The sequence below is a fragment of the Polyodon spathula genome, chromosome 2, assembly GCF_017654505.1.
Source record: "Polyodon spathula isolate WHYD16114869_AA chromosome 2, ASM1765450v1, whole genome shotgun sequence".
NCBI lineage: Eukaryota > Metazoa > Chordata > Actinopteri > Acipenseriformes > Polyodontidae > Polyodon > Polyodon spathula.
This window is the reverse complement of record NC_054535.1, coordinates 97,135,638-97,157,325: the sequence shown is the minus strand read 5'-3', so window position 1 is coordinate 97,157,325 and position 21,688 is coordinate 97,135,638. Positions and strand designations below refer to the sequence as shown.

The 21,688-nt window shown below is 36.3% G+C and overlaps 1 protein-coding gene across 1 annotated transcript; it reads left to right on the top strand.

The window, feature by feature from the left end:
- The first annotated feature begins 289 nt into the window (after positions 1-289).
- On the top strand, positions 290-21,589 carry LOC121327255 (protein ERGIC-53-like). The gene is made up of 13 exons (XM_041271180.1): positions 290-519; positions 1,462-1,616; positions 1,703-1,810; positions 2,804-2,865; positions 4,117-4,216; positions 4,337-4,460; positions 4,786-4,844; positions 5,811-5,943; positions 7,715-7,908; positions 8,363-8,433; positions 13,257-13,410; positions 17,341-17,462; positions 21,511-21,589. The coding sequence occupies exons 1-13, from the start codon at positions 321-323 to the stop codon at positions 21,587-21,589; spliced, it is 1,560 nt and encodes a 519-aa protein (XP_041127114.1). The 5' UTR covers positions 290-320.
- Positions 21,590-21,688: the final 99 nt, after the last annotated feature.

Here is a 21,688-nt window from a genome sequence, read left to right as displayed (position 1 = left end):
TAACACTTACTACCCAGGAACAAAAAAATAATAATAATTGTTACACGGTGTTATTATTCAGCTGTCCTTACAGTAAACGAGCAATCAGTCAACAAGCAAAACCGATTTGTAGTAAACACAACATCTGAGGTGCTTTTTTTTCAAGTTTGCCCTTTAAGATTATCAAAACAAACGTTATTTTGATGTAGACGACTTGTTGGAAGGAACCTCGGTATGCAACGTCACCCGTTCCTAGCCGTCCAATTACACAGCGCCCTGTTGGCTGTTAGAATTCCCGTCAGCCCTTTGATTGAGCGCTACGTCTGCAGTGGGGCAGAAAGATGGCGGTGTCCATGGATAAGTGGCTGGCTACAGCTGCCGGTTTACTAATATTTTGTATAATATTTAATTGCACTAATGCAGATGTTGCGCCGGGATCTAACGACGCTCCTCGTCGTCGTTTTGAATACAAATACAGCTTCAAAGGACCTCATTTATCACAGAGCGATGGCACTATCCCCTTTTGGTTGCACTATGGGAGTAAGTTTATTCCTACAACAGTGTATCTGAACGCGGTACTGTACTACTTAGCCAGACATCTATAATGCAGAGTTAATGTCCTACATATTTTATTTCCCATGCATACAAACTAGAATACATTCGTCTAACTGTACAGTACACAGTTTATTAACTTATTGCTTCAGGTGATGCAGGGGTTATTTTTGTCCAAGGCAAGTGAGGTGTTGCGGATAATGCCCGTAATGGTTTTAATAAAGGTTTGTACCTTTATTCCCACAACTACTGTTTATGTATATTTGTGATGTTGGTTTTCATTGCAGTTATTCGAGGTGCTTAATCTGCAACTGTTTGGAACTGTGGAATTGAAGCATAGTTTCTGAGAAGTCTAGCATCTTGGCAAAACTCAGAAGTTCATAAATAAACACGTTTTTTCACTAGTACACACAGCAATGCACCGTCATTACTGGGTTTTGTTCACTTCTGTTTAGGGGACCTGCCTGTGAATTTATAATTAAAATATGCTACTAGTTCACTTTTCCCTCCTATGCTGAGCTTTGAATAGATAGGTCAGATATGTGCCCTTTTGCTTTGTTGTACAGGAGGGTTAAAGTCCATATGCATTCAACCAACCACCCTCATTGATATTGTGTTTATAATTGGGGGGGGGGGGGGGGGGGGGGGGTGCTACAGGATTGCTAATTGAGGAACTATTATGTCCCCAGTGTTATTTGTAAGGACCGCTATGTTTCTGAAGTATTCTTATTGATTAAACTTGAAGATGCACCAGAATAGAACAGCAATGTACCTGTATTTAGATTTGTGTTGACTTCATTCACATTTACTGTAGATTTAAATATTGTACTTGTAAAGCATAGCATGGTGGGAGTAAATAAGGATGTTAGTTGGCTGGAAGTGAAAACACACCCAAAAATGATTTTAAAAATGTTTCAATGTTTGTTTCAGATGCTATTCCAAGTGCTGATCAGGTCCGAATCACACCATCATTGAGAAGTCAAAAAGGCTCAGTTTGGACAAAAAACAAAGCAACCTTTGAAAACTGGGAAGCTGAAATTACATTTCGTGTTACCGGAAGAGGAAGAGTTGGAGCAGATGGCCTTGTAAATAACATTTACACTTTTAAAATTTTAACTCGTGTGCTTTGTAGAGTTAATTATTTGGTTAATAATATCACCTTTTGAAATAGGCAATCTGGTTCACATCAGACCAAGGACTTGAGGGTCCAGTCTTTGGAGCAGTAGATTCATGGAATGGCCTTGGAATTTTCTTTGACTCATTTGACAATGATGCAAAGGTTGGTAAAATATATTTTGCAAAACAAGTATTTATAATGCTATCCCACTCCTAATAATGAAAAGCAAGAAACTGTGAAAAATAATTACATGGTCTAGAATAGGTGTTCCCAACATTGTCCAAGAAGGAGACTACCTTGATGTCTCTCCATCAAGGACCTTGAAGGACCACTAACAGCATTGGACTAAAAACCATGAGTTTTCTCATGTATCTAAGATGTTACCTGGAGGCTACGTAAAGCTACAGTAGATTCAGTTTTACACAGTCCAGTTCCTTGATGCTTGCTTAGCTTTGAGTTCTGTAGCTTAGCCTCCTGTGCACCAACCTTGTAGGTGTTACAATAATCAATGGAAAAGTCTGAAATATATTCAAAGTTTAGATGCACGTGGCATAGCATTGTTTATAATATATAGCTTGGAGATCACCAGTTCGAATCCAAGGTACGCCACTGCTGACTGTGGACGGGAGTTTCCAGGGGGCAGCGGGCTTGCAGAGTGAAAAAAAGAAGAAATGTAAAGTCAAACATAATTTTTAGAGCTTTAAGCAAGTCCTTACTTAATAGTGCATTGTTAGCCTGGGACTAATCGCATTCATTATATGGTACACTCTGGAATGATGGCACAACCCACATTACTTTATGCAAATTATCATACTTTGTCAAACCATTATTTAATTAACCACGTGCAGATTGCATCTACAGACTTTATTACAATATTTGTTGTAAATACTTTAAGTTTCTGGAATTGTTTTAGATATGGATGTCCGTTGGATGTCCACAGCCAAAATATAAATTTGTATTTATAGTACTTGTTGTGGTCAGATCTCATTTTACATTATATGATAGTAAGTTTTAGACTAGCTGACAAGAATTAAAGCTGTACTGCATTTTGGAGTTTTTGCATTAGTCTGTTTTTGCTTGATGTAAACAAGGTAGACTATCTCTTTGTGTGTCTTGCAATAAAATGGTAATTTTTTTAATTTGTTTTCATTTTAGAAAAATAACCCTGCTGTTCTTATCGTTGGTAACAATGGAAAACTTGTTTATGACCATCAAAAGTAAGTTACTTTTTTGTAACATTATACTTTTTGCAGTCTGCTGTGTTGTATGTACTGTATTCCTGCAATATCTTTTAGGCCTTGAATTATTTAAACTAGGGTCTAATGTGGATTGATTGAATCAGCCGTTTGTCTTAAGTGTTTCATCACTTAGGTCAGAAGTGGCCAAGCCTGGTCCTGGAGGGCCTGTGTATCTTGTTTTTTTTTTTCAACTGTGCCCTAAATTACGAAGTTAGAACAGCTGGAACAAAAACCAGGAGGGACACCGGCCCTCCAGGACCAGGATTGAACACCCCTGACTTGGGACCTACTGGTATATACTGCTATAGACTGTCATGTGACATGTCACATGGTGGTGCATTAACTTTTTGCAGTCCATTTATTCAGCGCTTGTCAGGCACGTCAGGTCCAGTTTATTATCACACGCAATGTTTAATTTTTTTTTTTCAGAGTAAAACATGTTTAAAGGACACTCAGTACGATATCTACAGCCAAGCCCCACCCCTTGTTTGCCGTATTTTTCACATACCTCTTTATAGACATACTGATAAATCCTCTCCTGATCACACTTTTTATCACCAAACTCTATTACTTATTATTACTGTAACATCTCAAAAAGGTCTTCGAATGTCCGTGATATTCTTTGAGCGCTGGATGCAGAAGCAGCTACCCCCTTTGTTATGTCTGCAGTGCATAAGGCTATGAGATATGCCCTTTTTTCGGTTTCATTCGGCTCCTATCTGTCTCACTCGGCCGTTGAAAGGTTTTCTCTGCTTTTTCTGGAGAAAAAGGGTCCGATATCAGACTGGAAAGTAAAAATTGTAATGTCAGACCTGGTCCGACATAGGACTGCAAAGGGTTAACTTGATTTACTAATTATTTAATAAAATATCTATCTTTGTATTTGGAGTTAATGAGTTTTATGGTAACCTTTAATTCAAACAATTTGCAAACTGAATATGGAAATATTGTGTATATTATTTGCATGAATCCTTCCACAGCTATCTAGAGCTGTGTTATTTTATTGCATGCAAAGCAATCTAGGATGCTTATTAATGAAGGATGTGAGTCCAAGTAATGGTATTGTTTTGTACTAAACATCTGATAACTCTCTGAACTCAACCATTACATTAGTACATGTAATGGAAATAAACAATACATTTCTTAGTATTAAATAAAGTCTGGTTTTGCAGATGCAGTACACTATTTCCATTGTATTTGTAAGACATTTCACTTTGTTCAATTCTGCAGTGATGGTTCAACCCAAGCACTGGGGTCCTGCCTAAGGGACTTCAGAAACAAGCCTTATCCAGTCAGAGCCAAAATCACATACTACAAAAAGTCATTGACGGTAAGGTTCCACATTAATTATGATTTATATTGCAATAATGAATACATTTGAACATCCTTACGAGAATGTGTATGTAACTTGAGTGTTTAATGTTGTTTTTTTTTTTTAAATTTTATTTAGGTTTTGATAAACAATGGATTTACTCCAGATAAGGAGGATTATGAATTTTGTGCCAAAGTGGACAATATGATTATTCCAGCTGAAGGTTTCTTTGGAATCTCTGCAGCTACAGGAGGCCTTGCAGGTTGGTGTGTCTGTGTTATTGTCATCTGAGAATCCGGACTAAAGGGAATGCTTCTAGAACTCGGCAGCATATGTTTGGAGTGAACCAAATGTCATGCGTTCTCCACGTACCCACATGGTAGTGTCAACAGTGAACTAAGCAACTCTGTTGTTAGTATTAAATCTATAGAACTATGTCATGAAGGACAGTTCACTTTGGCATGTATTTTTACAAGTCTCAATCATTCTTAGTGTATGTAGTTGGTTTGCAGAAAATAAACAGTTTGAACCTGCTACAAATATACAACTGTTTAGCTGTTTCATGAATGGTCCACTCTATTTTTCAGATGATCACGACGTCTTGTCTTTCTTGACATTCAGACTGACTGAACCTGGACAACAAGAGGTATGACCTAGAACTAGCTGGTATTTGGTTATTTAGTAAGCATGTTAACTTGTAACATAAAGGCCCATATTCATAAAACTTAGCATCTCCTTTATCGTGCCAGTAATAGTGTTTAACATGACAGTATTTCATCGGGTGATGCATAAATGCCATTTGCTTTCAAAAAACACCACTCATCACGTCATTAAACTAACGTGCCCTTAGAGACGAACTTTCTCATTAACATATTTGTCAGGTTCATGAATCTGTTATTGTGCTGTTAATTGACCCTTATAGGCATCAAAATTAACACATGCCTCAGACCAGGCTGAGAAGGAGATGTCTTAACTGCATAATTTCCTGACATCATTTCTTCATTTAGGAACATGTTTTAAGCCAATAGTAATAATAAAAAAGTCTGTTTAATAATCCAATTATTACGTAATTATTAAGTATTTTGTTATTTGTAATGCATACATTAAATTCCTTTAACTCATCTGAACAGGATAGGCTGTTTACTGGTTGGAAAACATATAAATCACGTTTGTAGCCTGTTTTTTTTCCTTTAAGCAAATGTGAGGCTTTAGTGTGCTTGTGTGGACTGTACATCAAGAGGGAGGTATCCTGCAACATGATCCAGAAGAGTGAGAATACCCTGCAGTTTGTTTACAATCTAATGTTCTTCTTGCCAGTGCTTCTGGCAGTAGATGATCTCCCCTTTTGCAGTACCAACCTCATTAACCCCATCAGCTATCCCCCGCCATATTTTTTCAGCCACAGAACCTTGTTATTTCCAAACAGCTGACCTGCATTGACACCACTTTAATGTTACAAAACCAGAAGTAGCACACAATGGAGTCCTCAAATTAAACTTGCAACAAATTTTGCAACAAAAAAGTGGTGTGAAAGCCTTAATAAATCTGGACTAATGTGAGCAGTCATCATAAACGACTGAACAATGTATTTGTACTTATTTTATATTTACAGCCTGTTCATGACGACGAGATTCCACAAGAGGAGAAGGAAAAGTACCAAGAAGAGTTTGAACATTTCCAGCAAGATCTGGACAAGAAGAAACACGAATTCCAAAAAGAGCACCCTGACATCCATGGAGAGCCAAGTGAGAATTGAGTTATTATTGTATTTGGTAAACTCACTGCTGCTTGATATTGATTTCCCCCATATATATATATATATAGGCAGGTGTGAAAAAATGCTCTAAAGTAAGAATGCTTTCAAAAATAGACATGTTAATAATTTTATATTTATCAGTTAACTAAATGCAAAGTGAGTGAACAGAAGAAAAATCTAAATCAAATCCATATTTGGTGTGACCACCCTATGCCTTCAAAACAGCATCAATTCTTCTAGGTACACTTGCACAAAGTCAGGGATTTTGTAGGCCTATAGTCAGGTGTATGATTAAACAATTATACCAAACAGGTGCTAATGATTATCAATTCAATGTGTAGGTTGAAACACAATCATTAACTGGAACAGAACAGCTGTGTAGAAGGAATAAAACTGGGTGAGGAACAGCCAAACTTGGCTAACAAGGTGAGGTTGCTGAAGACAGTTTACTGTCGTCATACACCATGGCAAGACTGAGCACAGCAACAAGACACAAGGTAGTTATACTGCATCAGCAAGGTCTCTGCCAGGCAGAAATTTCAAGGCAGACAGGGGTTTCCAGATGTGCTGTCCAAGCCCTTTTGAAGAAGCACAAAGAAACGGGCAACGATGAGGACCATAGACGCAGTGGTCGGCCAAGGAAACTTACTGCAGCAGATGAAAGACACATCATGCTTACTTCCCTTCGCAGTCGGAAGATGTCCAATAATGCCATCATCTCAGAATTGGCAGAAAACAGTGGAACCCTGCTACACCCATCTACTGCCCGGAGAAGTTTGGTCAGAAGTGGCCTTCATGGAAGACTTGCGCCCAAAAAGCCATACCTCCGACTTGGAAACAAGGCCAAGCGACTCAACTATGCACGAAAACACAGGAACTGGGGTGCAGAAAAATGGCAGCAGGTGCTCTGGACTATTGAGTCAAAATTTGAAATATTTGGCTGTAGCAGAAGGCAGTTTGTTTGAAGGGCTGGAGAGCGGTACACAAATGAGTGTCTGCAGGCAACAGTGAGGCACTCACTTTCATTTAGTTAATTGATAAATATAAACTATTAACATGTCTATTTTTGAAAGCATTCTTACTTTACAGCATTTTTTCACACCTGCCTAAAAGTTTTGCACAGTATTGTATATATAATATAATGTATGTGTGAATATATGTGTGTGTGTGTGTGTGTATATATATATATATACACACACACACACACTCAGGTAAAATAATATATGTATGTATATATGTAAAAAATAATATATGTATGTAACAGCTTCACTTGACTTTCAAATAAGTAGTATTTTGTACATATGCCCCCCCTATCTAATCTGCTGTATTTTGGGTCAGATGTATCAAGATCTTTCTTACAGAATGCATTTGCATATTTTTTGTGACAAATATGAAATTGTTAATGTTACAGGTACTATATGCATATTGGAAATTAACTGAGACGTTTGTTTCATACTGTAAATGAACAGTAGTGTATTATTTGCTTTGTAACAAACTGTTATTTTACTTTGACAAGACATGGTGCAAACTGTGATTTATTGTTTTAGAAGACTTAGAAGAATCTGTCCATTTTGTTTTGCGTCAGCACACAATATGATTTGTAATATTCCTTAATGTGTAGATTTACAGTGATGGAGGATTCTTTAGTTTTACAAGTGGAGAGTTGATATAACATGGGTTAGACTCAAGGGACTACTCATAGTTTTCAGCGTTCAAGGTTAAACTTTTCCTTATTTAACATTTGCAGTATTTAATTTCAGCTGAAGATAATTATGAATCTGTTAGTGACCGGGAAGTCAGACAGATCTTTGAAGGCCAAAATAGAATCCACCTGGAGATCAAACAGCTGAGCAGGAAGCTGGATATGATCCTGGACGAGCAAAGGCGCTATGTGACTGTAGCAACAGATGAAATCACAAAGAGAGGAGCTGTGGCAGAGCACCATCCAGGACAGGTACGTTGATTTTGAGATTTTTACCGTGGCTCTACACACACATTGTTCTGCCTACAAAGGTGACTTATTGAAAAATGTCCACATGAGAAAAGTATAATATCTGACTAAATAATTAATGGCACAAACTAGGCAACCAGTGTTTGCTAAATCAGCATAATACCAGACCATGAAACTGATCTAGGCCTATATTTATGCATACTAATGAGGTAAGCTTCAATGTGCATATACTTAAAATGTCAAAGGTGTTGAGCTCCAGTTTAAGTGTTTTTTTCTGTATCAAAGAGTGTTGAACAGTTGCAAGAAAAACAAAAAGGATAAATTAGTTATGTTTAAGTTAACTAAATAATATAAATAATAATGTTGACATCAGCCAGCTAAGTAACTCCATAAAATTTATTACAGAACGTTGCAGTTTGTTCAGCTAAGTTATGCTCATTTAAAATGTATTTTACAGGTTCCCACCGAAGAACTTGACTCTATTGTAAAAGCACAGCAAGAGGTGCTTAGAAATGTCAATGATATGAGGTAAGAGTCCTAATGAATCAGTGAAGATTATAAATATCTGATAAGCACACTATGAGTGACACTAAAGTTGCACTACCTTATCCAATGTAAAGTCCTAGATTACTGCTGATTGGGGTCTGGAATATGTTTGGTATATTTATTTTTCTACTGAGTGAGTAGCATTATTAACAAAAACGATATACACTGTAAACGTTTTATTGACAAATTTTTGTAACAAACATACTTCCTGCATGCTGATGCATAATTTGAAAATGGATAATCTGACAGAAAAATGACGGGGTGAGGGTTCACAAGACGCTTGGGTCTGCTATTTTTGTTGAAGTTGTTGTTCTTATTTTTATTATTATTAAGCTTGTTTACCGTGTGTGTTTGTTAATCCTCCAGCTTTTGTTCTTTTATAAGACTAGTTGTTTTTCTCATAACAGATGTTTTTCTTTTTCATCTCCATAATATAGTAATACTGCTGGCTTGTATGTTTCTCAGGCTTCATCTTATCATATTACAACAATAGTAATTAAAGAAGAAATTCAGTTACACGTCACCATCTGCCATATAATTCTGATAGTCACTTGTTTACATTTCAGTTTTTTCTTGCTCATTTTTCAAATCCATTTCAAATCCTGATCTTTAAGTGCTAAACAGCTACCCCCAGCCTAGAGGATTAGATCTTTAGTGAGCTTATCCAGAAACATATTTGTTGTGTTGGTGCATTCTTTAATATCCTTAGTATCTGCTATTTTACAAGGAATTTTTTAAAACAATACATAATTACCTGAAGTCTAAATGTTATATTTGCACGAGGACTTGTATTCTAGTCTGTTCAAAAGCACAACACTCGCTCGTAGTACAAAATATTTATTAGTTTAAAAGTCTTCAAATTATTCATTAGAATTTGGTATTCTGATGAAGATCGCCAATCTCTCATGCCAGTCTTTTAATCTAATAAATATTTTGTACTAAGAGCGAGTGTTGCACTTTTTTGGATGCACCTTAACTCGAGTTGCATCATCAGTCCGTACTGGCCACGTCTATGAAGCCAAATGCGCGTCCAAATGGATCTTCTCCGAGTTTTCTTCTTTTTTCTGTGCAAAACAATGCACAGAAAACAGCGATTGCCTCCTCGCTTGAGTCCACGATTCTCCCGAATGATGTCTACGATTCTGCAATGAAAATAGGCTCAGCGTGCGACAACATATCTCGTGCAGTGTGTGTAGCTTGCAATCCCCGATCTACAGTGAGAAATGGTAGCTCAATCGTTAAGTGTGTGTGGCGCTGCGTCTCCTGATTGCAAAAATCTTGCAGTGTAAGCCTGGTTTAAGAGAAACCGAAGCTAAATCTTCTCAGATAGTAAGCAAGTTTTTTTTTTTTTTTGTAATGGACTGAGTAAAATTCCAGTTGAATAAAAAAACAAAACAACTAAACCCCCTACAAGAAGATATCTTCTGCCAGCTTTTGGATAGCGTTTTGAGTGACCAGCAAAGCTCTGAGTTTAAGTTTTTGCCATCCAAGCTGAGGACGAGTCCCTGCTGTGTTGGCACTGAACTGTGCTGGGGGAAAAAAAAAAAAGGATGTGAAGGACTGTTGTCAGTAGCTCATCTTGGGTTGTCTGTCGGGACTGTACCATAAAATACAATGTGCTTATTAAGGTGTGTGTACATTAGTTTGTGTTACATGGTGGATTGAGGCTGCAGTCTCTTCTTGGGTGTTACATGTACATAGCCGGAGTTGTGCTTTTCTTTATTTATTTTCTGAGCAGGGGTAGGGAAAAAAAACCCTTTACTTTTCTTTATCGAGTACAGCGTTTATTCAAGGGCGGTGTCTATTAAAAAGATGATATGAGCGAGGCGTTAATTCGAAGTAATACGGTATATATAAGACTAAGTAGAAATTGGATCTGATGTATTCTTTTGTGCTTATCAAAGTGCAAAAATTAAGGTCTTGAGACATTACTTTTGACTGAGTTAATCCTGAATGAAGGCTTGAATTTAATGTATATTTAGTAGCATTTTGCTACCCAAAACTGTTAATTTGCTACTAATTCTATTTATGCAGTAGCATTTTTCTGATACTTTACGCTGCAGTTTATGTGACCGATCCTGAGTGAAAACGTACATAATTACCGGTATTAGTTTCTTACGCATGTACATTTCATAAAGCGGGAAACCATTGCTAATAGAGCTGCGCTGTTTGTACCGCCCCATGTAGAGACATGTGAGTACAAATACGGTCACAAATCACAGCATGGATACAATTTCAAGGTATGATTTTTATTTTTTTGACCAAAAGTAAAATTAAGTAACTGATTTATTATTTTATTTTATTTATTTATTTATTTATTTATTTAAGATACCAGGATTTTAAGCTTATTCAGTGTTTATAAAATGCTAATTTAATCTGTCTTGGATAATGTTGGCTCCGGTTTTGTTGTAATGGTAACCCTGCTTTCACCCACGCTAAAAATGAACACATAATAGCTCGATAATTATTATTTTCTCAAAGTTCTGACGGGGGGGGCGCAAATAGCTATAACGTTACCATGATCCAAGTAACGGTGAATAATAGACGAAATACTATCTTGAGGTGCATTTGTTTCTGTCTGTTTTCTTTTTAGAATAGAATACCACTACCTTGCGTTCTTTTCCTGTTTAACTAGTGAAACGTGTGCTTTAACTTGTTTTAAAATCTTGGTTGATATCCCTTATTCTGTTATTACTACTTAGTTAATTTCTTCAAAATTTTACAGCATTTAAAAATGCAATGAAAAGGCAGGGTGGGAGCATATATATTTATGAACAAACCAGGTAGTTTAACACGTTGCATTAAACTTTTCAATGTAGCGGTACCATGCTGGAATCCCCTTTAATTTTTTAAACAGCTTGGTTGTGGTTGTAATCTTATAACTTACAAGGTCATACAATGCAGGTTTCAGCAATAATGTGGCACACTTTACTTTTTTTTAAAAAATTTTAATCGCTTTATATTTACATACCATTCCTGTTTTTAAACGTGACAAAAAAAAACAATTTCTTTCATAGTTTCTACTTTTGGGTTTTTATAATTTATAAAATGAATCTTCAGTTTCAAAGTTTCTAAAAATGAAGCAGATTAAATAAATGCAAAGTTATGTTTTAAGAAGTATTCATATATGTCAGTATGAGAAGTAATCATAATAAAATATATAATGCACTGATTTTATTTATGCGAGGAGGAATAAGTGGATGTCAAAGCTTCACGTTTGACTAGCCATACTTAACTGTAAGCTGATCTCTGTACATTAAAACTAGATGTATGGATATTAGGAGCACAGGTGAACAGCGTGGTTGAATGAGGTTAAGGATTCCCAATTGAACTGTACAGCTATGACTAAACATTGCATCACCCAAGTTATCATAGATCTAGCATACAAGCCAGTGTACCATCCCAACAAGGAAGCATCCAGAAACTGTCCGAATCTGGGGATGCTTTTCTTCCAAGGCCACCTCCTCCTTACGGCTCAGAATTGTTATTCCAACAGTGATTTCTTTTTTTGTTTTTATTTTTACCCCTTTTTTCTCCCAATTTGAAATGCCCAATTGTATTTAGCGGCGAAGACGAACACACGCTATCCTCCAAAGCGTGTGCCATCAGCCGACCGCTTCTTTTCACTCTGCAGGCCGGCCACGTAGCCAGCCCAGACCTACAGCGTCGGAGGACATGGCAGCCCTGGGCAGCTTATAGGCCAGTCTACAGAGGTCACTGGTGCATGGTGAGCTGAGGACACCCTGGCCAACTTAAGCCCTTTTACATAACCACCCTTTCTCTGGTCCCACCACCGTTGGATATGCAGCAGATTACTGTTACTACTATTATGACTTCTGATAGAGACTTGCAATATGATTTTGTAGTTTCTTTGATTGCATAATGTTAAAGATCTACATTTTGTTTATTTTTTTTTGTAATTCTGTCAATTGTAAAATTCTAGGGAGATGCAAAACTTTTGGCCATAGCTGTACTGTATAATCCAAAACAGATTAATGCAGACAGTAGTTCAAAGATCAAAATCATTATTGTGCCATTGCATTAGTAGGGTAGGGATTAAAAGCCACATGAGAAACGTCTCTCCCTGTAATCCTCTTTAAAACTGGGAAGACAATCAGAAGACAAGACTCATTACAAATATTTATTGAAGGAGCATGTGTTGTGAGGAGAGATTTAATAACCATGCCTATTTTGCTACATGAAGTTAGCATATTCGTTATCATAAAACTCATACACTAAAAAATTATAGTTTGAGTAGGAAAAGAAAATGGCTCAAACAGAGAATAAGCTGGGACCAGTAATTGTAGTATAATAAACATACAGATTACTTAATGCAGTTGTCTGTGGTGGCATGGAGGCCATTGTCCTCACAGGAAATATTAAAACTAAAAAAAAATGCTGATTAACACTGGCTAAAGGTAACCAAGCATCTCATCCTTAATTCAAGCAGCCCAAAATACTATTACTAATACTATACTACTATTCAGATGTGTTTGTGTATCTCTGAACATTGCTGAATATTGTGGATTAAAAGTAAATATGTGTTCATATAAGTGTTCACAGCACTTTCAGAATATCTGCCATTTACTCAAGAATGGGGCTTACAATTATCACAAACCGATATCCAAACTTTGGGTTAGAATCAATGCCCAATAAAACCACGTAGAGGCAACACTGTTCTGTTAGATCTTCAGTTAGGTTTTATAGTTTTGGATTGAGTCATGCAGTGCTGTAGTCTGTTTAAAGGTTATAGTTTATTAAATTGAGTGTTTGAAAGGTCTAATTGTGAAATGTATTTATTTCAGGAATACATTAACAGAGTCTATCCGACAAATGGGTAATGTTCACAACCAAGGCAATGCTGCAGGGACATATGAAACTGTCCAGCACTTCAATGACATTAAGGAACACCTTCATGTGGTTAAAAAGGATATTAACCATTTGATACAGAGAAACAAGGTAAGACTTCATTCAACAAAACGAGAATATGTTTTAAAAAAAAAATGTAAAGCTGGTACATTCATGTCTCAGACACACGCATAACGACATAGAACGTCTGTACAGCACTGAAACACTACGTTTAAAAAAAAAAAAAAAACTACTGCGTCATCATTAATATTAGCATCACAAGGGTATGCATGTATTGTAAAAAATAATAGATGGGCCTCTTCAGTGAGTTACAGGAAAACAGTTCTGTCTCTGATTTCTGTTACTCGACTGGTCTTGTAATTTATGACGTCACAGAAACCCTATTTTAAAAAAATTTCCTGTAACTCACTGAAGCCTATCTATTATGATTTATATATATATATATATATATATATATATATATATATATATATATATATATATATATATATATATATATATATAGTATCAGTCAAAAGTTTGAGTACACTTGCTGGAAACTAGGTTTTTTTCATAATTGACAATGTTTTACATCGTATACGTTTCTGTAAATACTTGAAAATGAATGCACACGTTACAATATACAAAACATAAGGAGTTTCAAAGCAGTGTTCAAGAAAATTGTCTCAATCTTAGATTCCTCAAAATAGCCACCCTTTGCACTTAATAACATCCTCACAAACACGAGGCATTCGGTTAACAAGTTTCAGCTGGAAATCACCCGACATGTCTTCCCAGCTCTTCTACAGCAATTCCCAGAGATGTAGGGCACTTGTGGGTAGCTTTGCTTTGACTCTTCTGTCCAGTTCATCCCCATACAAGTTGTGTGGGATTGAGGTCAATAAGACCGACTTCCACTCCTCAAACGTCCAGTTTCTTTGTTTTTTGGCCCAGGCAAGTCTCTTCCTCTTATTCTGCACTCTTTAACGATGGTTTCATGCAATCTCCTCTGAACAGTTGATGTTGAAACATCTGTACTTCTAGTAGCATTTAGCTGAGCTTGTATTTCAGGGGCAGTTAATCGCCTGTTTCACAGACTTGTGACTCGAATGAACTTGTTCTCTGATTCTGAGTAGTAGAATCGGTTGATGGACTTGGCCACAGTAGTTACAGACACTTGCAAAGTTCTTGCGATTTGTCTTAAAGATTGACCTTCATTTCTTAAAGTAATTACAGACTCTTTTTTTTTTTTTTTGCTTTGCTTAACTGAGTGTATTTTGCCATTTTCTGCTCCCTTACCTTCAGGAATGACAGATGTGTGCCTATGCTACCTATATTTATAGTAATCATGGACCCTCGCCTGTTAACAATAATTGGTGACAAAAGGTTAATTAGGTAACATGCTAGTTAACTCAGAGAACATCTAACAAAGACACTTTTATACTTAGGCCAGTGTTCTAACACTGTGTTATACACATTTCAGACATTTAACTGCTTCAGACTGAAATCCCCTTGCTTTGGGTGACCATTTCATGGAAACTGACGAGATTTACATTTTCATTTAAAAACTAACTTTTTGAATGCAATTCACTTATGATTATCAGCTTATAAGTACACGTAACATAATTAAATATTAAGTGTTTATAGACAAGTTTGTACAGTTAAAAGCATAGATAATCATGAAAAACCTGGTTTCAAGCAGGTGTACTCAAACGTTTGACTGGTACTGTGTATATGTATATGTGTGTGTGTGTGTGTGTGTGTGTATATATATATATATATATATATATATATATATATATATATATTTACAGTACTGTGCAAAAGTTTTAGGCAGGTGTGAAAAAATGCTGTAAAGTAAGAATGCTTTCAAAAATAGACATGTTAATAGATTATATTTATCAATTAACAAAATGCAAAGTGAGTAAACAGAAGAAAAATCTAAATCAAATCCATATTTGGTGTGACCACCCTTTGCTTCTAACCACAGTTCTACTGTGGATTTAGGCAGCCTCAGTTGCTTCTCTCTCCATGTAATCCCAGACAGACTCGATGATGTTGATCAGGGCTCTGTGGGGGCCATACCATCACTTCCAGGACTCATTGTTCTTCTTTACACTGAAGATAGTTCTTAATGACTTTGGGGTCGTTGTCATGCTGCAGAATAAATTTGGGGCCAATCAGATGCCTCCCTGATGGTATTGCATGATGGATAAGTATCTGTCTGTACTTCTCAGCATTGAGGAGACCATTAATTCTGACCAAATCCGCAACTCCATTTGCAGAAATGCAGCTCCAAACTTGCAAGGAACCTCCGCCATGCTTCACTGTTGCCTGCAGACACTCATTCGTGTACCGCTCTCCAGCCCTTCGGCGAACAAACTGCCTTCTGCTACAGCCAAATATTTCAAATTTTGACTCAATAGTCCAGAGCACCTGCTGCCATTTGTCTGCACCCCAGTTGCTGTGTTTTCATGCATAGTTGAGTCGCTTGGCCTTGTTTCCACATCGGAGGTATTGCTTTTTGGCCGCAAGTCTTCCATGAAGGCCACTTCTGACCAGACTTCTCCGGACAGTAGATGGGTGTACCAGGGTCCCACTGTTTTCTGCCAATTCTGAGCTGATGGCATTGCTGGACATCTTCTGATTGCGAAGGGAAGTAAGCATGATGTGTCTTTCATCTGCTGCAGTAAGTTTCCTTGGCCGACCACTGCGTCTACGGTCCTCAACGTTGCCCATTTCTTTGTGCTTCTTCAAAAGAGTTTGGACAGCACATCTGGAAACCCCTGTCTGCAGTAAACCCCTGTTTGCAGTGCACTTTTGACAGTAAACTTTGGCTGTTCCTCACCCAGTTTTATTCCTCCTACACAGCTGTTTCTGTTTCAGTTAATGATTGTGTTTCAACCTACGTATTAAATTGATAATCATTAGCACCTGTTTGATATAATTGTTTCATCATACACCTGACTATATGCCCACAAAATCCCTGACTTTGTGCAAGTGTACCTAGAAGAATTGATGCTGTTTTGAAGGCAAAGGGTGGTCACACCAAATATGGATTTGATTTAGATTATTCTTCTGTTCACTCACTTTGCATTTAGTTAATTGATAAATATAATCTATTAACATGTCTGTTTTTGAAAGCATTCTTACTTTACAGCATTTTTTCACACCTAAAACTTTTTGCACAGTGGACGACTCCCAATTGTGTTGGGTTTGCGCCAAACATAACGCTTTGCATTTAGGCCAAGAAGTTCCAGTATAGTTTCGTCAGACCACAACACTTTTTGCCAGAATCTCTTGAGTGTTTTTTTTTTTTTTGCATACTTCAAACGGGATTCAAGGTGGGCTTTCTTGATTAATGGCTTCCTTCTTGCCACCCTACCATACAGGCCAGATTTGTGGAGTGCTTGGGATATTGTTGTCACATGCACACTTTAACCAGTCTTGGCCATAAAAGTCTGTAGCTCTTGCAAAGTTGCCATTGGCCTCTTGGTAGCCAATGAGATATGTCGTCAAACTAAGGTAAAATTGTTATTCTCCTTCTTCCTCTTTCTCTAATATTATATACAGTAAAGCCTTGATATAAGAAACCTGTTGGGGTCCAAGCCTTTTGTTTGTTATATCGAGGGGTTTGTTACAGCGAAAGGACGATCAAAATGAACGATAAACTGTTGGAGTAAGCCAATGAGATGATATTGTGAATACAAGTACAATTTCACGGGTCTGTTCATCTCATGTATGCAGTATTCTGCCTTTGCTTTATCCTGTTCTTTAAAGAATTAAAACACAGTACAGAAACCACAAACCATGAACATTTTATTCAAAATCAATCGGACACGAATCATTTCAAAGTGCACCAAATCTTAATCCAACACGCATCCAAACTGAGCCTTTATTCCAAATCATCCCGACATGAATCCTGACAAGTTAATCAGATCCTCCAAATGTGTTTTTTTTGTTTTCTTTTTTCTTTAATCAATATATATACTGTGTGTGTGTGTGTGTGTGTGTTTATTTTCTTTTCTTTATTTAAATCAGGGGCCAGATGAAAAGGTGACATGTCCAGAGCTGCCACCTTTCCCATCATGTTTATCTACAACCCATTTCTTCATGTTTGTAGCAGTTCAGACAGTGTTGTTTATCGGTTATATAATGTATAGGTGAGTATATTTAGTGTTTATGGGAATTCATGAAAATATCACATGCTTTATAATAATATAAAAAAAAACTGTTTAAATATTTAAATTTCTAAAATATTTTATAGGAAACAGAAGCACTTTTTTTCATAAACAACTTTGTACATTGACTCGTATATTTATTATAATAATATAAAATGTTTTTTTTTTTTTTTTTTTTTTTTTTTTTTTTTTCCCCCAGAAGTGTCGTTCTTCTTGAAGCTGCTGCCAAGAAGTTCTTTTGATAAAAAGCTTGTTCATTTTCTGTGGAAATTATAAAGAAAAAAATATGTAAATGAGGGGAATTTTTAATTGTTTTTTTTACCCAAAAACTAAATTATTATGCTGAACGCAATATTTTGTTTAGGCAGAATAAGAAATTTGAGTTAAAGAAATATTGTTTTCTTGGTGTGATTGGTAAAAGATATACATGGAGTTTTTAATGAGCAGTTGCATGGTTAAAAAAAGTAACATTTGTGAATGTTTGGTCAGTGATATCCCATCTTAGTTTAAATTGGTCATGTGTTAAACCCAGTTGCATTATAGAGCATCAGTAAACATTTAAACCTCATCAAATCTGAGTAAAACTAAAGAAACATCTTAGTTTTGTAAACAAATATTTCAACAAAATCAATTATTGTCAGAATGAAATATGTAGGAACATACATTCGGTATCGAAAGTCAGTTCATTGTTTGTTACAAGCTAGGTAGTTTGCAATAATTCATTGAAGGTCAGTACTGTTTACATACATGAGTGTATGCCTTGCCTATTGAAAACAAACTACAATAAAGGATTAACTTTATACTTTTAGTGTTTTAATATATAATATGCCATTTAAAGCTTTCTGTCTTGTACACAATTATAGCATAGAAACAGTTTTAAGATCATTATTGCTTTTTGTGAAAAACTGGGTTTTACAGAAGAATAATGGTTGCAGATCAACATGTTTCTGAAATTCAAATTCTAATGTAATACACAAGTATATTGACTAAACTGTAGCTTGGGTATGAGATGCAAGATCTGCTCTGGGAATTGGGTAATATTTTATTTTCATTAATTGTTACATGAACAATATATTGATTCAAGTAGACCTTGGCACTTGAACCGTTCTGTCATTGCTGTCTCAGAGAGGAAGCCTGTGCTGATGTGCTTTTTATTTTGCTTTTTTATTTGGAATCAACTCAGTCCCTCTAATTATTGATTTGTATTCTTCTCTTGGACATGCACGTTCGCCTATTATATGTAGTATGGGTCATATTTCTAAGGCTGGCTTCTAAAATTACCTGAGTAAATAACTAAAACAACAAAAAAAATTCTTTAAATCACGTCTTTGTGAAAACTGTACTATGAATTGTACATTGAGGACTGTTGGCCACAACGTTGTTAAAACAGTCATTTTTCAGTTTGATAACTTAGGGTGGAAGAGCATTTCCTCAGCCTCAGGGAGAGCAGGACGCCCCAGTACTGTGTTCCATTATATACTGGAATGTAGGTGGATTGTCCTGGCACGTTTTGAATCAATTTTATAATGCCACTGAACAGGTTGATGCTTCGATTTCTATCATTTGTGTATACATTCTAGTAAGCTATTTCCCCCAATCATAAATGCTTACTTGTCCTTTAACAATATTGTAAAGACTGTAAGGCTATAATTACATGGCACTTCTCTGACAACTTTGGTTACATATTATTTTCATGCAGAATGTTTTGGACATTTCAAAACAATAAAAGTTTTCTACTGGGAAATCAAAATGTTCTGTTTGTTTTCTTTGTTTTTTTTTTTTTCCTGTTGACACAGAAAAAAATCTGATTGCAGCCAAGGGACAAAGGAAAATTGAGCGGTCCTGTAAAAGCAAACAGAGTTTAAGGCACTGTGGCATGAAAGTGGGAGAGAGCTGTTACAGTGTTGGTTTTGGTATGCTTACCTTTTGAAGTGGATTGGTAACACTGTCATAGAGAGGAAAACTGCTTATTTTAGTGCAGGTCCCTAATAACATTTTTAAGGACCATTTTTGTTTTTAAATCCCATAAAGAAATAAATAGATTAGATATATATGTAATTGTGTGTGACACTTACTGTTTACATATATATATATATAAAATGTACGATTTAAAAAAAAAAAAAATCCCCCTATTTCTTTCCTATTTTCAGATTTATATTGGCATATAGCAAGCCTACGTGAAAAGGTAAGCTGCAAAGCCTGGATGAAGGTCATTCTATGAAAGCAAAGGTTCACAAACCTTGTACCTAAGACACTGTACGACAGAAGAGTCACAAATCCGGTTTAAAACCAACATAAAGCCTATACATAGGGACAGGCCTTTTGAGGGCATTATTTAACAGTAAACGAATAGAAAGCCTCCTCTTAGGACACCAAAGAACAACATTGCTATTATAATGTGTCAGTCTTCAATCCCAAATTGCCATTACCTTTCTCTGACTGAAACAAATTGACAAAGGAAACATCATAGTGCAAAACGCCTCTAAACACAACTAATGTGGAATTATGTGCTCAGAACAAACATTGGACGTGTCTCTTGGTTTATGAAACAAGGCCTTGGATCTAAGTATGCACATTAAAGAAAAGAAGACCAGTAATCATCTGTATTGTATATACTGCAAGTCAGTTTAGTAATGAGAAAGAGCTAGGATATTGCATATAAGTGAAGTGTCTGCTTGAGGAGCAAGCATCACGTGTCATTTGAATTACTTGGTTTACATTTCCATTACTCTGCTATGGTGTTTGCAGTTATTCTGAGTGGTTCTAGATTCTGTTGAACTCAACCTTGTGTATTGCTGAGCTCTTAGATTTGAGCAACAGATAAATGAACAGCTCAGATTATTCTGTTTGCAAGAACAAAAGCTTGACGACATGTTCAATGAAGAAAAATATTTTTATTTTTTTAAATCAATTGTCATTTTTAATTTTTATTTCCACAAAGTTTCCATAGGTTGTTCTGAGTTACCTTGTTACAGGATGTAGGTGGGAGGTTAGGATTGGTGATCTGAGCTGGCGGACCCCATGCTTCTGTCAATTGGTGGGGGGAGCAGGACTGCGTAAAGGGGAGAAGTACTGGGGTTTAGGGGAGATGTTAGCTGGTTGTAAACAAACCTGTGTGGACAGAGCTTCATTCACAATAATCTAACAACTGATTGTAAAGGCATTGGGCACTCCTGCAATTTTTAAAAAATTGCAGTTAATATTCTGCTACTTCTTGGGGTTAAAAAGAAATTTGGAGCATTTCTTTATTCAAGGGCTTCCACACTATTACACTAGTGCCTAGTACGTCTGTTTTGTTATAATATTTCTAGAAAGAACAGCACTTTCTCTCTACATAAGAAAATGAAACTGCCATAATCCAAAAGAAAATACTTTTATTTATGATGAAGACTGAAGCAGGAAAGCCTTTAACTCCAATAAGCTTGAACGGTAAGCTTTAATGTTGTATATGATAGGCATGCTACAACTTTTTATTTATGGTGTAATTTACCTGTTATCATCAGTCATTCAAATAAACAAAAGGAGAATTAATTTACTGCTTTATCATGCCATGCTATAAATACAACTTTTTTGCTTCAAAATGTCTTCACTTCTTCATAATAACAAAATGAAAGCCAGTTGAGTCTTCAGGACAGCTAGTCCTTGATTGATAGACATGTCTGATGAGGATTAAACAGCAGCGTCAAAGGTACACAAGCATCTGTCACACAATCATGATTTTCCTTTAAGGTACATATTGCTCTGCAATTTGTTACGCAAACTTTGAGTAATTTAAATGTGTTTATTTGGTTCAGATGTCTACCATAAAATGTTATATGGATAATACACTTTTTAAAAATGCTACAGCAATATTATTTGCAATTAAGACGGAGACTCTTCATGGTAATGTAACACGACTGCTGCTGATGAATAGGGAAATATCTGTAAATGCTATAATGAAATTATAATTAAGTTTTTCCAAGTTGGATAGATAGTCCTACATTTCAATTTGAACAGCAACATGCCTTTGCTCATCTGTCTTTCTGATTAGGGCAGAGGAACTTGATAATGAAGGGAATTATCCTGGGTCACATAGCCAGCCAATAAACAAGATGGATCTGGTCACATGACCCCTGTTTTCAGCTGTAGGCACAATGTGAGGATGCTTTCAAGGGAGCAGAACGTTAAAAGTGCAGGTTCTTGAGATACAGTTACAGTGAGAGTTATAA

Bases quoted from the DNA above. Each gene is read 5' to 3' on its own strand.
- LOC121327255 (XM_041271180.1), top strand. From the start codon at position 321: ATGGCGGTGTCCATGGATAAGTGGCTGGCTACAGCTGCCGGTTTACTA. The intron at 4,217-4,336 runs GTAAGGTTCCAC...AATTTTATTTAG, and splicing joins ACTACAAAAAGTCATTGACG to GTTTTGATAAACAATGGATT. The intron at 8,434-13,256 runs GTAAGAGTCCTA...TATTTATTTCAG, and splicing joins AGAAATGTCAATGATATGAG to GAATACATTAACAGAGTCTA.